Source organism: Amphiura filiformis, chromosome 5 (genome assembly GCF_039555335.1).
Source record: "Amphiura filiformis chromosome 5, Afil_fr2py, whole genome shotgun sequence".
Taxonomy (NCBI): Eukaryota; Metazoa; Echinodermata; class Ophiuroidea; order Amphilepidida; family Amphiuridae; genus Amphiura; species Amphiura filiformis.
In genome coordinates, this window is record NC_092632.1 from 12067569 (window position 1) to 12083969 (window position 16401).

The window sequence follows — 16401 nt, forward strand, 5'->3', positions numbered from 1 at the left end:
ATTCCTTTTTTTTTCGAATATAATAACATTTTCGCCCAAACTATATTTACTTTTCTTTTGAAAATATGCAAAAAAAGAAAACAATGTTTGTTGTTAAGGATTACAAGTATATATAATAGAAAATAAGTCTGTAAACGCTTCACACTTATTTTATCTTTCATTGTCAAAACGGGCATAATGCATGAAATCGGACTTGAGTAATTTTATTTTGCGGCAGACGAGAGAGAGCATGCTTGAATGACGTTTCACCGTGCGTGCTTACTGCCGCGGTTAACAAGCACGCGAGCGTAAAACATACAACAGGAGTTGGTATCTTGCTCAAATAATTCACATACCTACCGCTACCTGTGAAGTAATACGTGCTACTCTACTTTGTCGCTATAAAAAGAAGTGTTGAAGCAGAGAATAGTCTCGGTAGCAAACAGAAACCCACCTGGATTTCTTTTTTTTAAATAGTTGGTAGCAGACATCGAACTTTGAACAGAGAAATACACATGCTATCTACATTTTGGTCACACTCATGGTGTCTTGTGTGCATGGTTCTGTAGGAATTCGTTAATTTCGTTTCAAGACAATGAGCGGATATATTGGAGCTGTTTTTTAATTGCAGCAGCCTTTCCAATATAAAAGGGTATTGATTTCCTAATAAGGTAAGGATGTTTTGTTGTTTTAAGCGACGCAATCATTTATTATTATTATTATTAATAATAATTTTATTAATAATAATAATAATTATTATTATAATTATAATTATAATTATAATTATAATTATAATTATAATTATAATTATAATTATTATTATTATTATTATTATTATTATTATTATTATTATTATTATTATTATTTATAGTAGTAGTAGTAGTAGTAGTAGTAATAATTTTAGGAAAACGGTGAAACCTATGAGGTAATCAATGGTTTAGTATAATTGATAAGCTTCACCAAACAAAGGGGTCAACAATCGACTTGGTCAGATTGCTGTATTCAACATGCATGGGGACTGTGCCATCCCAGAAATGCGTTAATTAAAAGTGCTGCAACTTCTTAATTATTCATGCAAGATATATATATACACAAGTATACCTTTCTGAAATGGATATTAGTCCAGAAATCTAAATCTAAACACAGATTTGGTGTAAAACCAACAATTTTGGAGACAACCACAAAAATCATCTTTTGCCTCGATGTTTTGAAAGAAACTATAGAAAAAAGAACAATCAAAAATTTGACGAAATATAGGTGACAGGCCTATAATTATCTAAATACAGTTCTTTACTTGACTTCTTGCAAGTTACATCATTAACATATTAGCAACATAATGGACGCTTCCCATAATTTAACGTTCAATTATAATTATATTACTATCTAGAAAGATTAGTTTGGTTTTCCCGGTTACACCCACACTCCCATTAGAAGAATAATCTCCAAAGAAAACACATAATTCCTTTTGAACTGACTACAATAATGGAACATGAATCGTTAATGCATTAAGGCGGGGACTAAAATGTCATATTTGGCATATATATAAATAATTTGAATCAATTTAGACTTGGATGATTGCCAAGACAAACACTACTATTCTGCTTCTGCATTACCAACTAAATAATTGTAAATCGGTGTTCGTTTAACCATTGTTATAGGAACGCAAACAATCAAACCCACTGCTTGTTGACAAACAGGCTGAAACAGCATATGAAAAAGTAATATGTGACGTGTCATGTCAAAAGGAGACACTTTTGGGCAGGATCATAAATGGAGAAATAGGCAAAAATCTGCCGGTGGGTGGTTTTTTCACAATTTGGGTTTGTTGCGAATTTGTGATGATATTAATGCTAAAAATATTGTCTGATAGTTTCAGACCGGAATATAATTGGCATCTACTAGTTTTTGAGACATTTTTCAAGTTAATTCCTACTCTCAACATTGTCAATAATATTTTTAAAGGTCAATATCTCAATTTCCAATTTTATAAAACCATAACTTTCAAACTCAATATCTTCGCTTAGGAATGTCCGTTTCATTGGGGAAAACGCCGTTGTGGAGCAAACTATCTCTATATTTACGATATGTAAAAAACTCAAAATTCATAACCTGCCCAAAAGTGTCTCCTTTTGACATGACACGTCACATATAATTTGCCACACTTAATACTTTAAACTTTTCAAACCTGAGACTAGTAAGGGACGCACCATTAGATATTATCGGGGGGGCTAGGGAGTTTTGAAAAAAAAATTTTGCCTCACTGATGAGTAAAAAAAATTTTGCCTCATTGATGAGCAAAAAAAAAAATTTCCCCCTACCCAGCTCTGTATAAAGGTATACATTAAAATTGAAAAAATACATCTTTGCCGCCGAAAAAAAAAAATTTGCCTCCAAAGCCAGCGAAAAAAAAAAAATTTCGCCGCAATGGGCGGCAAAGAAAAAAAAATTTTGCCTAACCCAAACTCCCTAGCCCCCCCGATAATATCTAATGGTGCGTCCCTAAACCAACAGTCTCAGTTGACACTAAATGATGGGTCAAAGGCTCAAAGCAACCAAAACACCATCAAAACTAAATTGTCGATGTTGAAAAAAATATATAATACATTACAGATGTTGAAAATAAACCTACCTTATACACATTAGTATTTAAACCGTTTTAATGTGCTTTTACTGAACTATGCATTATCTCCATACAAACGATCAAATAATTATGTCTTATTGCCAATACTAGTACGTGCGTGAAAATAACTCTTAGTTTCATTCATTACATATCAGTCAGCCAAGAAATATGTTGGGCGAAACATGTTTCAAATCACCAAATGGTTGGTTTGAAGAATAGAACACATTTTTGACGCCAAAACAAACAGTGCCGAGAACATTGAGACAAACAAGTATAGTTCCTCTCTACAGCATTCTGATCACAACGTGCTTTAAGCTGTAATATTTTTAATAGTTTTCGAATTCATTCGTCTAAACATTTACTAAATGGCAGAGCCAAATATATTTTAATAAAACTACATGAATATGTGTATTCAAAGTAGTACTGTTTGCTGATTACTGAAAAGCTTAGATATTGGGGGTAATAGAGATCAACATCACCTTAAAGGTTTCAATACCTTGGAACACTGATCATGAAACCATGAAACGCTGGTTCGAATCCCGCTTCAGCTCATGTCTTTGCTCCACCGTTTGATTAAATTAATGTCAATGCAGATACATCTATTTATATATATTTAATTCTTTCACGTTTGAATCCATGCATTATACAAATGAGACGAGAAAAATGTTTGTGGTATTGAAATCCGGATAAATAATTTGGTAAAAATAATATTTTCAAATACTGTTAATCCTACGACAATAACTTAACTCGTACTGAAATTGTTTGCCACTACAATTACATTCAAAAAGGTGCTGATTTCGTGTTGATAATTCGATCAAAATAATATTATAGTCCTACGATAATAAGTTCGTATGCGGAGATTGTTCACCAAACAGGTGTTGAAAAATAATATTATTCAAATAGTGTAAGTCCAGCGATAATACGATAATTCTGCTCTAAGCTTGTTCAATACTACACTTACATTCAAATATTGCCCCGTTCTTGAGATAAAAATCTAAACTTTCTACCCCATGATTTTTTTTCCAACACTACACAATGAACTATACACTTAAATGGGTGTTTGAGCAGAATATGCCTTGTCATCTCACAGAATTAGTTAGACCTCAAAAGGTCTGCAAATTATATGGCGTAAAATTACCTAATTGGTCGTTACTTCTTAGGACGCTCTACAAAATCCAAAGAAACCACATTCAACAAAGTTTAACTATTGTCGATCTAAAAATATTTGCTTAATAGAATTGAGTTTGAGTCTCTGAACGGGTATGGTTGAACTTTGGTTAGGGCGAATGGGATGACAGGAGACATACGTTTCTAGTTTTAGCCACATATAAACTTTAAAAAATGTAGTGTACTTCTTAATATTAATACATTAATTTTAGAGGAAATAGGGCAGCCAATAATATTAACATTTATATTTCCATGCGGTTCTTGAGTTAAGGCCAATAATATATCAAAACTAAAGTTTTTGGCGTTTTCCCGAGAAATGACACTCGTTATCAGGCCTTTGTAGAGCCGATGCCATTCCTCTTGTGTGTCAGCATTATTTGTCTCAGTATTTGCAATATTTAAGAGCAAACACCGCTAGGTCATGCTCCCCTCTGACCCACCTGGTGGGCTTAGTGATAGAGATTCGTAAAAAGTTGCCACAGTACTGGCACGACCATCTTGGTAGAATTATCGCGACTTTTCATCGCGACCTATTTGAAATGCAAAATATTTACAGTACTTACTTACTCTACTTTTATCCACCACTTTTGCCTTTCATAGCGTCGTGGGGAAATGTAACTTCCTTTCCTGGGCGAGTCGGGTAGCCTCACTCATGGTAATCCCATGTCGCACTTCCTTTACTCCATCTGCCCACCTCTTCCTTGGTCTTCCTCTAATCCTAGTTTTGCTGTTATATGTGGCTAGGGGCCATTCTCATAAGGTGACCGAACCATCTCACTTGTTGTTTTGCAACATATTCTGTGATTGGTGTGGTCCACCATCTTTCTGATATCCTCATTCCTGATTTTATCCCTCCTTGACTTATTAGCTGCTCTTCTTAGGCATCTCATTTCACAGGTGATGAGCTTTCGGGCTGTTCTGTTGTTGAGAGTCCATGTTTGGCACTGATAGCAGAGAGTTGGGAAACATATGGTATTGATGACATTGATGAGTTTTGCTTTTGTATCCATCGGTATTGCAGGATGTGTAAGAAGCGGGCCTAGTTGGTAGATGATATTATTGGCCTTTTGACATCGTGTCTCTATTTCTCTGGTGATACTTCCATCCTCAGAAAAGATACTTCCCAAGTACTTTTAAGAGTCTAAAAACTCCTTTGTCTGTTTTAGCTTGCTGTTGTCAATATCCTTGGGTAATCGGCTAACCACCATAGTCTCTGTTTTGGCTATGCTGACTTTCATGCCATATTTCTCACATGCTGCATTTAGTTTGTTGGTATGATCTTGAAGTCCTGCAGAGTCCTTGTGGATAAGGCTCTGGTCATCTGCAAAGAGAAGCTAATTTATTTCTCCACTAGTTGGCTTTGCCTCCTTGGCGATCTTGTCCATATAAATCAAGAAGAACAGTGGCGACAGCGCACAGCCTTGACGTACCCCTGATGTTTAATACTGGGAACCACTTTGACTGCCCACTTCTGGTTCTCACCATGCATGCATTTGCTGTCTTTATATAGAGCTCTGACGTTATCTAGCAGTTGACCTCTTATACCATATTTACCGTACAGAACTATATTAGTGACAGTGATTTTGATTTCATTCTAACCCGATTTTGTTTTACTGCTCTTTTCCGCTGTATCAAAATATCAAAAGGCTACAATTTGACATGATCTTAATTTGGTTGCAACGGGTCAAGATTCTATTTTCGTATTACCAAATAAATAAATATGTACAAATACCATTAAAATTAAACCGCATGTCACTTACTCAAACTTCAACAAATATATAATGTGTCCTTTTTGTTTTTCACTGTAAGCATGATTATTTATTCAATCGAGTTGGGACAAAAATGCTTTGGACTTTTTATTTATGCAAGAGTCTTCAAAAAACGCTTGATACATAAAAAAGCACACTTAAACAGTGTGAAGGTATTGTCACATAACTGAATCACAAGTGTGAAGTTTTCTCAGAATGAGAAATAAATCAAAGCAATATGACGCACACATTCTTTTAATTGGGCCTGTTTCACGGGTGGAGTTTGTTAGGAATGCCTATATTGTTTTTTAAATTGTCAGGAATGTATTTGAATTCTTTCTCGGTTATGTTTGCTTTCTTTATAGTGTATCAATAATTTAGCAGTGATTCTTTTGCCTTTGGTTATTTTGTAGTTATAGCTATCAAATTTTTGATAAGGAATTTATTTCGATTCTTTGGGATTATAATGGGTCTCTTCTTTGCGTTTATCAAGAAGCACACAGCTCTTGTTTCTTTGTACTTGTATGGAGTTCCGTTAGTTTCTTACGTAAACGTAAAAATCATGAACAATCAGTCTTTGATATTCGGTATAATAATTATGTTCACAATTGCTAAAATGTTACTCTTAGGCTCCTGTACTTCAGACGCCCTTTTATGTATTCTTCTCCAAATTATGTCAATGTTCTGGCAATACAATATTGAATCTTTAGACACTTATTAACGAAATTACAGAGTTAATAGTAATGTATTAAGGAACACATTAGCCCGGCACATTAGTGTCGGTAATGGGCAAATACTCTCAGCTTTCATGAAATAAAATGTCTAGATCGTTGCAGATATGTTATTAAATTAGCTTATTGAGACAATGTTTTGTGTGGTCGGAGTTTCAGGGGTACAATACAGGTCATTTCATTTTATAAGCGGATTAAGTTCCTCAAAATACTAGCGTTTTACCTTTTACGAACTTAATTTTTCAAAAGAAAGAAACGATAATAAATTTGATTTGAAGCGTTTGAACGAATATTGGAATATATTAAATATAGTATCGTGGCTTGTTCTTACAGCTTAAGAATCTAAACATTTTCAATACTCTATACTAAACGATCGGTAATCAAATCCCAAACGCTTGTCGCCGTCGCGACGCGTCGCCATCACTAACGACTGAATCATGGTTTGAGGTCAAATCTACGCGTACAAATGGGCTATTCCACAAAATAGATGCACACCCTAACAGAGGTGTCTGAGTTTTGATCAGTTTGTATGATTAATGGAAATCCAGATTTTCAGTGTCTCAATACGAAACAATTTAGCATAGTTCACAATCGAAAATTCTAAATTTGAGGGGCATATTTCAGACAATTTCGTGATTCCTTATAAATGTTATTGCATTTCCAAAATTTTTCCAGTAACAATGACAACTGGAATTGCAGTCGCTTTCAGGTAGCAAATCTGGAAATCAAGACATTTCTTTTATTTACTCCTCTACAGCTGCTATGCACTTATTTTCTGGAATAGCGCAATGTAATCAACAAAATTGCAACATACTGTTTTATGGGAATAGGCTCATGCGTTATGCTAGAAAATCAGTTAATTTACCAACCTCCTAATGTTCTATTTTTGTGTGTGTATGTTTCAAACAATCAAAAAGAAAACAATCAAATTTCATGGATCATCATGTTTTATTGGGATATCCAAATTGCATTGCGGTTTTAATTATGAGGTTAAAGTTAATGGATACTCTGAATGAGAAAAGTGTCATGTTCAATCACCATAATTACAAGTCAGTCATTACACCGTTAACTTAGGGACACAGGGTCAACCCCTACGAATGGAACATCACACCTCACCTCATGCCATGATGATTTCTTAATTTACGCAATAATTATTCTACTTTACATGTTTGTGGTGAAGTAAAATAAGTGGAATCACAGGGCGTAAAATAGATATTGTCCTGTTGAAACACAGCGTTAACTCCAATTGTCACTATTTCTTGCGTGGGAATAGACTACTAATAGCAAGGCATGCAGGATAGGTGGAATGTTGGCGGGTTCAGTGCATTTTGGGACGAGATTCAGGAAATGAAATATCGTTAAAATATTATCCGTCCTAGGTTATATATACTTTTCTGTGTGGAATTACGAACAAAAGTAACATTCGTTAATAGACATAGACGTGCTATATTTTTTCTTCAATATTTGACCTTGTACTAGTAGTATTTCTCACGTTTTTTTCTTGTTAAATTACTTTGATTGCCTGAAAAGCAGTTTTAATTTGTATGTTACGTTATGTGTGTATCAAATGTATAAATTTGACAACTTTACCTTTATTGTATACAATACAATATATCAACATATACAATACAACATATACAACATATCCAGTCTTATTATGGTACAGATGACCTTGACAAAAAAGGCACCACCCAAGAAATATATTTCAGTATTTCCAACTTGCAAATCACTATTTTCTTACAATCAAACACATATCTGTATTTTCTGTCCAATTGTTGTCACAAAGAGATATTTAACAACCGTCTGGCAGATGTAGCAAAAAAGAAACAAACACAAAGATATTCCAGTGGAGGTAAACTAACATCACTGAGCATTGCTTTACAACTGTTTTAGCTTATCACAACATACATACAATAAAATAATGCTTGAACCATGTGAATATAATTAATCAGTTGAGTTTACACTAGATTTTCACGTATTTAATATAATTTTCAGCAATGGTATAAATATGTCAATGTGTATTTTTCTTCCATACAAATAAATATCTGTGATTGATATTTTTGCCCAGAAAAGCAAAATAACCGGCAAGCTAATCTGGCACAGCAGAAACTAACACAAGTTTATTTCAGTGTGACCAACCTTTAGCATTACAACATAGGATAAAATACTGTTTGAATCACGTGACAATAATCAATCATTTGAGCTTACACTCGATTTCTCACGTTTCAAAGATTATTTTTATGAATGGCGTAAATCCTAATACATATTTAGCATTGCTTTATCGCCACGCAAATAACTCTTAAAGGCGTTACCACGAATTACCTTAATCATTTAATATACGCGGTTATCTTTGAACATAACTTTCAGATTCCCTTCGGTGTGTAGCGGATATCAGAAGCAAAGTTGCAAACATGGAACTAACACACAATAAGATGGTACTCCCCTGGAGCGTTATCACCATTATTATGGTAGTGTCTTCATACCATGCATACGGTAAGTACCAATTCAACTCTAGATATAAATGAATATCAAATTTACGAAGAATGCTTTGTAAGAATTTAATTTTTTTTTTACACATGAATAATTGAGTTATTTGGAACTCATTGTTCCCAACTTTGTTTCAGCTGGGACTGAGATAATACTGATCAAATTGCGTCTGTCAATCAGGCACCCGTTTTTTGTTATGACACTAACCATCATTGATATGGACGGGGAATATGAGAATTTATGTACAATGAAAAGTAAATATAGGTACTCATTTCCTACTTTTACGTCATTCTTGAATAGCAACAAATGAAACCTGAATTTACAAATACAGATAATCTGATACGACTTTGATGAAGTTCAGACATACTACCATAAATAAATTAAGAGAACTAAAAAATCAGGACTCGGTGGGGATTGAACTCCAGTCACTCGATTAGCGGTCGAGATCGTATACCACTGCACTACATCAGTTCATATCAAATAATTCAGATACATGTAGTGCCAGAGGATGATTTAAGGACTTCCCAACATCCCAGAAAGCTCTAGAATTTACGTTTGGTATCAATGTTTCATTCAATTTATTTCTGAATGTCAGTGAACTTAAATTTGCACTGGGATGGGTGAGTTAATTACTCAAGGGTGCATGTCTGGAAATGTCTGCATTTTTGAAGTTGATATGCCGAAAAAGAATTAACTCATTTAATCTTCACCCTGTACGATATGGGTTGGTTTTGGACAATGGTGCAAATCACTATAAAAACCGATATCCGTACAGAATAATTATCGATGTTTCCAAGCAGTGTTGGTTTTTGTTATAGAAAAAGTTTTAAAAAGTCACTAGCCATAGGCATTTTATGATTGGTTTTTATCAAAACTTTTGTGTACTAAGGTGTGACGTTCTACTAGAAAGAAATACACATCACAATCACTTAGTGTCAATACAATTTACTCTAATTATTTATCAATTTGTTCCCTTTTGTCGTCTGATTGCGGTAGGAATTTTAACAATAAATTAATAACAACATTCGAAAGATCAATAGATTAGTGCCCATGCACTAGTAGATTGACCACAACATGCGTCCCTTTTTCCACTTTTTGATATATTATATAATGGTTTTCCTGCCATACCACTAGCCTCAAGTAGCTAACCTTCGCCTTTGCTAATTACATTCTAGCTTTAATGAAGAAACTTATCAATAACATCGACTATATTGATAGATGTATAGAAGACCTGGTGAAAATTAACCTTTGAAACTGACCTGGGAAAAAATAAAATTGAAGATGAAACACTTAATCAGGGCAGGTTGCATAGAAATTTAATTATCAAAATCATCCGCGACTTCCGGGTCAGTCCAGTTAATATGGTTAATGGAGCACATTTCCATGAAGATGAAAACCATGACAACCATTTCCATTGTAACTCATTTTGAAATTAAGATAAATCATTTATCCTTTTATCGGCTCGTTTTTGTTTCATTTTTAATAGCATTTTATATATTGGACCTGACCCAATTTTTGATAAAAGTTATACATTTTATTACTATTAATATTCTCAACAATAATGCAAATGCAAAGACCTGTCGCTTATAATGACCAAGTACTAAATTTTATGTTTCTTGTTTTGCCAGTAAAATCTAATTATGGCAGTTACTTTGCCTATAAATTTTACAGCAGTACTTAAAAATGCTGTACAATTTTCATTATAACACCAGGAGTAATCAAATAAACAAAGTAGTATACCTTTAGATTCTTGTATATTTTTACATTCGTTTACTTTTTACAGTACACTTTTAAGTGTAACAAAATGTCCTTTAGTTCAAAAATTTATTTTAAAATTATCATTATTCTTCTAAGTGTACATACTATTTAAATAGCTTCTTTTTTATTTTATTGTTTGTCCTTTTCCAATATATGTCCATTAATTTAAAGAAACGGTCCATTAAATATTTTATCAAGCATACTAAATACAATTAACTGATTAAAAGGTCTCTCTCATTTCATCAGGGAAAGTATTGTGTGTATGTCCTCAAATACCTAATAAATACAAGTTTTCGTGTCTACTGCTTCCATCGAATGGAAAGAATTTTAGTTCATAAATTATGCTTTCGATTTATATAATTTTATAGATTATTGTCACCATATTAATAGCATCTTTGCTTACAAGGTCTATATTGTTTCTGACCATCGATTTCCAATGTTTATATAAGTATTAACAACCAAGAAAAGGAGGCACTTCGTAGCTTCATTGGTAGCAAGGAAAGGGTGACTTCATAGCTTCCTTAACATTCAATATATGGGGAAAATTAAGTGATTCTTAACATGCTTAACTAGGAATAGCTACATGGAAATGACGAAAGGGGTGCCACGGGAGGGGTGCATTAACTAGAGTCGTGTGTCTTGAGCTCGCCACCAAAAAAAGGTGGCGACGTTACATTTTGCCAAAGTCGACTCAAAACAAATGATGATATATCTGTTAAGCAAGAAGTTATTGTCATGCTTGTGGTCTCATTTTATTGCTAAATAAAATGCACTTTCAACCCTGTAAAAAGAAATACTTGAACTTTTTAAATACTGACAATGTGCTTCATATAATTCAGAATGGGCAGGGTGGCGGTGGTGGGGGATGTGGTGGTGGGGGATGTGGTACACACAAACTCTATGGGATTGGTATTTTTAGTGCGTAATCTGCTTCTGTAAAGGCTGTAAATTGGATTTGAACTCTATTTAGCATCTAAACGACTCACGACCTTACAGCTAAACAATTCTACTAATTGTTTTTAATCATTTATGATTGGTTTAGTGTAGAAAATACAAACTTTTCCATACAAAACTACCCGTTGTCATATTAAACACTGTAGTAAATAATGCAGATGTCTTCAAAATCTGAAAGTTACTGTAAAATTTTAATTACTTATCCTATCATAGTCAAAGTAAAGATTTTCTGAAGGGAAATTTGACGAGGAATCTAAATATGGACATATTTTTTCTGTATGGGTTAGGGGCAAAATGTTTAGGTTCAAAATATGTTGAATTGTAAAAAAATCTAACATACGTTGGGACACCCTATAATCCGAGATTACCAAACAGCTGTGATTTTGGTTTCTTCCGAAGTCAGCTGGGTCTCCATTTCCTCTAACCAAATGAATGTTGTTTACTTCCAGTTTATTACTGTAAGTTGGTAATAAGCAATGCATTGAGTGACCCATTTTTTATCAAAATCTTTTTTATTCCACCCTGTATAACTTGCAGGTCACCCTGTATACTGAGTTGAAATGTATATATTGGAATTGCTGATGCCTTCAGCTTTCCAAAAATGTATACTTTTGCTAGTTTAGGGTTGATGATTGTCGAGATAATCTAATTAGAAACCCGGTTGGTGTAAAAATTCATAATATTTGTCATGTAACGCTAAGGGTGGCGAGTTCAGGACACACGGCCCTAGCTTAGTTGGTAGCAACGAATAGGTGTTGCTTCATAGCGTTATTTAGACTTGATCCACCAGTCCTTCAACTGCTTACGCACGGTCATCGGGTTGTGCTTGCAGGTGCGGCCATTTTATTCCGCCATTTTGAATTGTTTCGAGGTCGGGGCCAAGGGACTCAGGCTAAGCGTTATTTAGAACAAAAGGGTGGTTTCCTAGCTTAAATGGGAGCAAGGAGAGGATGGCTTCATAGCTTAATTAATAGCAACGAAAGAGCGCTTCATAGTTAAGTTGGTAGCAAGGTAAATAAGGGTGGCTTCATATCTTACTTGGTATGAATGAAAGGGCAGCTGCATAACTTAGTTAGTAACAAGGAATAGGGGTGGCTTCAGAGCCTATTTGGTAGAAACGAAAGGGTGATTTCATAGTTTTCATCCTCTTTTTGTGATATTTTTCAGTAGATATCCGCGAAAAAGGCTTATTCCCAAAAAGTTGGTAGCAAGGAATGGGTGGTTTAGTATAAATTACTGTAGATAGTTGCCACTTGCCAGGAATATAGGGGTGGCTTCAATTTATATGAACTTTTAAATTGTCTGATTTACGCTGAATTGCTGATAGTGTCTTAACATTGGAAAAAGTGACCAAGAAATCAAGAAAATATCATGATGCAATTTTTGCACAAGCCCAATGTGGAAGTATGTAAACAATTTAGCAACGGTGCCTTTAATTGGTTGTTCATTGGTATGATGATAATAACTCAATTGTAATAATTGCCTCCTTTGCCCGAGTGGATCAATTCAGGACAATATTTCATCTAAAAAAACTAATAAATTTGTATTTTTTTCGCTGTTATTTCAGCTCAACCGGGTCTAGATAGAAGATCAAACATAACTAATTGTCCGCAACGAGACTTGTACTACGTAACTGACAATGACTTTATCCATCTCGATATTTCTGCACCAAGAATCACAGATGCCTGGAGATTGAGGCCAGGATCATGGCCCATTACGGTAGTCAGAATGGTAGGAATACCACCTGATTTCTACATAGAGAGTGGGAACGCTTTATACGTACCGATTGGGCTTTCACGTACAGTCATCTATACTTTTACTGATTCAGTTGGTTATGTAGAACAGTGCCTATTTACTATTCATGCTAGTAAGTATAAATTTCATATATTATTCAATATTATTATATTATTATAGTGAGCATCCAAAAGGTAGTACCTGCACCAGCATATCCAACAGGAAAAATATGTCCCATTACCGTATGATCTTGATGAAGGGAATAAGGGAAATCCTCTTCTTGGGGGTCATGTCATGATGTGATGACCTCATATCAACCTCCCCTTCCCTCCCTCCAAACTGAGATGTTTTGGATGTATTCTATGTGGTACCCCGATTCGGTACCAATGGGTAGCAATGTGTTTCTACTATCCTGTGATATCAAAATAAGTACAAACCATCTCCATGACAATGATATCATAAAACATGTAAGGTTTGAAAAAAGGAAATCACTATTGGAATCCTAACATCAAGTTTGGACCAACAATAAATATCAGTGGGTTTCGTCACTGTTACCATCCTGCCATCCAGTAAGGTGACAGGTAAAAATGAGCACAAGGTATGGTTCCAAGATTAGCCAAGGTCATTTAGTGGCTTATTTGAGCGTTTTGGAGCAAAGGGGAACTTATTGGATGAGTTAATGAATACAGATCGATAAGCCAAAAGGGGGGCCAGCAAATTTTGGTACCTATTAATGGCTCTATAAAAAAAGGCTTAGGAAAACAGTACAGAAACGCTTAAATATGCACATTTATCTGATCGCTGTGCTCCTAATATAATGACCATTTAAAGCCTCCCGGCTCATAATTATTGCACAGACCAAATCCCAAGTACTGGTACACAAGGAATCATTTTTGAAGGGCATGTTCAAAAGTTAAGGGGTCTTAAAGTGACATGGACTAAAAGGGGACCCTTTTGGTGACATGTTGTGATAAAGATGTCTTTATCAGATCAGATCTTATCAGGAAGATCTGGCAATCTCTACTGAAATCACAGCCTCATTGTGAGTCAATCAAATGGAAAGGCTGCTATATCTGTCCATCTACAGCAAGTACTTACAATATATTTTCAATACAGAAAATGAAATCATGCATGGTAGATGTCACAAAGTTTATTTTGGTTGGATATTAGGTTAATGAAACATGAAAGTGTCACAAAAAGACAGCTAGGCTATTGTTAGGTAGATAGCCATCCCACGCACTGTCCTAATAGAGATATGGTCCTGACACCATTTGAAATGGACTTACATCTGGGTGTTAATGTGTTATTTCTAAGGTTATGTAAAATTAACACCTGGTTGTTATATATTTTGTCAATCTTTTAACGTACTTGAGTCACATGTATGTATAGGAATACATAATAGGGCCAGATAAATGAAAAAATAACTTTTTATACATGTAATTTTATATGAAAAATCAATTTTAGGCAGTGTGGTTATATCATGATACTGCATCAAATGGAATATGATATTAAAGGTGGGTTAAAATTGTTAAGAGTCTTAGAGTGGTTTGGTGGTTTTATGCTTGTACAGGCACACATAGTGTGAGATTTAGTTAGATTGGGTGGGGTTTGGGTTTAAATGGTTTTCAAGGTCATTATACCAAACCAAAATGGGTACATTTCTTGTCTTCCACAATAGGATACATAATTTAATATTCTGATATTATTTTGAAACCAAGCCTCACAGTTCTGGTAAACAAGTTCAATGGGAGCCATAAAGTTTTAATTGTGTTCAGCCTGAGAGCTCAGACTGAATTAGTCATATTATATTGGAGAAAACACTAATGTGCTGTTTAATTCAACCATTTGGAAATGTTCAATGTTGCACTCACTATATTCATTGTTCATTCCATGTTATTGTTCATAATGCATTCCATGAGTTGTCACAATATGTGCTAAAATGGGTGGTTAAACTTTTGAAACTCTGTATAAAAGTGAGCATGCATAATCTCACATTTCGGAGATTAGTCTTCAAAATATCAGCTGGATAGAAAATCTTGTGTTAAATATATTGGTATCAGTGTGCTAAATTGGGGGAGATATACATTCCTAATGGGTAGTAAAAGGGAGATAACATCTTTGATTTTCAGCAAAAGTGATAAAATAATTGCCTGAGTATACCAGGTCATCAGTTCTTCTAAAGAGTGCAGACAAAATACAAAAATAACACATCAACAGCTCCATGACTTGAACATTTGTAATTTTAATGTTTGAGTAACTAACTGTTAAAGCTGCTAGTACCCCAATTTTACATGAGGATCTTTAGTGACATCATATCAAATAAGTTCTAAAACATTATCTAAGTAACATCTCTCCTATAAGGACAAACAATATTTCATTTTACCAGTAATAAAATAAATTCTATAAACACTCTAAAACTTATCAAATGACCACTCCAAAGCAATGTCCCTAGAACATTTACAGAGAATTATCACCCATTGATTGAGGTATATCACCCATTGGTTTAATTTAAGACAAGTGTACAATTATTATCGATACACCTTTTGCTCAATCAAGTACCTATGTTTCTTTTATTTTTCAGTTGATTGGGTATATTGCCAGAATGACATGTGTCAGAATGGAGCAACCTGTATCAGAGATGGACCAATTAATGCTGAATCTATCTGCATATGTCCAAGGGGTTACTATGGACTTTCCTGCGAAAATGGTAAGTTATTACTTCAGCATACATAGCATATGTTTGATTTGTATAGATAGTTAGCATAATGTTTGATTTGTACAGGAAGAGTCAAACCCTGTGCCCATTAAGTGTCAGAGCTATTTGAAAAGAGAAGGGCAACCATCCCCTGTTCTGATATCTGCAATCAATCTTAGGTTCCAGGATCATGCATAAGTAAACTGTGCACATAAATCATGTGCAACAATACCCAAAATTGAGGTTTAGCACGTATATAGGAAGAAGAAGGACCTCCCCGTGCCCATATTGGACCAATTGCTGCATGTGGTTTGCAACTTGCCCTCATGCATTTTAACTTGCCCAGAAAGTGCAAATCATATTAAATGAGTGCCTTTTGGTGAAGTTGTCTTTCCATATAATGTTTATTCACACCTGGACAAGTAAGAGCAGTGTTACAACTTGCCTAATATATTTACAGCTGGTTTTTTTTCAATGGCAAATTAAATTTGTGCTAGAGAAGGATTAGAACTTAATGAATTTGCAGAG

At 34.5% G+C, this 16401-nt stretch overlaps 1 protein-coding gene across 2 annotated transcripts in view; it reads left to right on the forward strand.

Annotated features, from left to right (window-relative positions):
• The first annotated feature begins 255 nt into the window (after positions 1 to 255).
• Positions 256 to 16401, forward strand: part of LOC140152626 (hyalin-like) — a 42151-nt gene continuing 26005 nt past the window's right edge. Inside the window, exons 1-4 of one of the 2 annotated variants that reach the window (XM_072175048.1) lie at positions 256 to 650; positions 8613 to 8738; positions 13012 to 13311; positions 15760 to 15885. In XM_072175048.1, the coding sequence (XP_072031149.1) occupies positions 8657 to 8738; positions 13012 to 13311; positions 15760 to 15885 (508 nt within the window). In that variant the 5' untranslated portion in view covers positions 256 to 650; positions 8613 to 8656. The remainder of the gene's footprint in view (positions 651 to 8612; positions 8739 to 13011; positions 13312 to 15759; positions 15886 to 16401) is intronic. The other variant, XM_072175049.1, reaches the window with a different exon arrangement.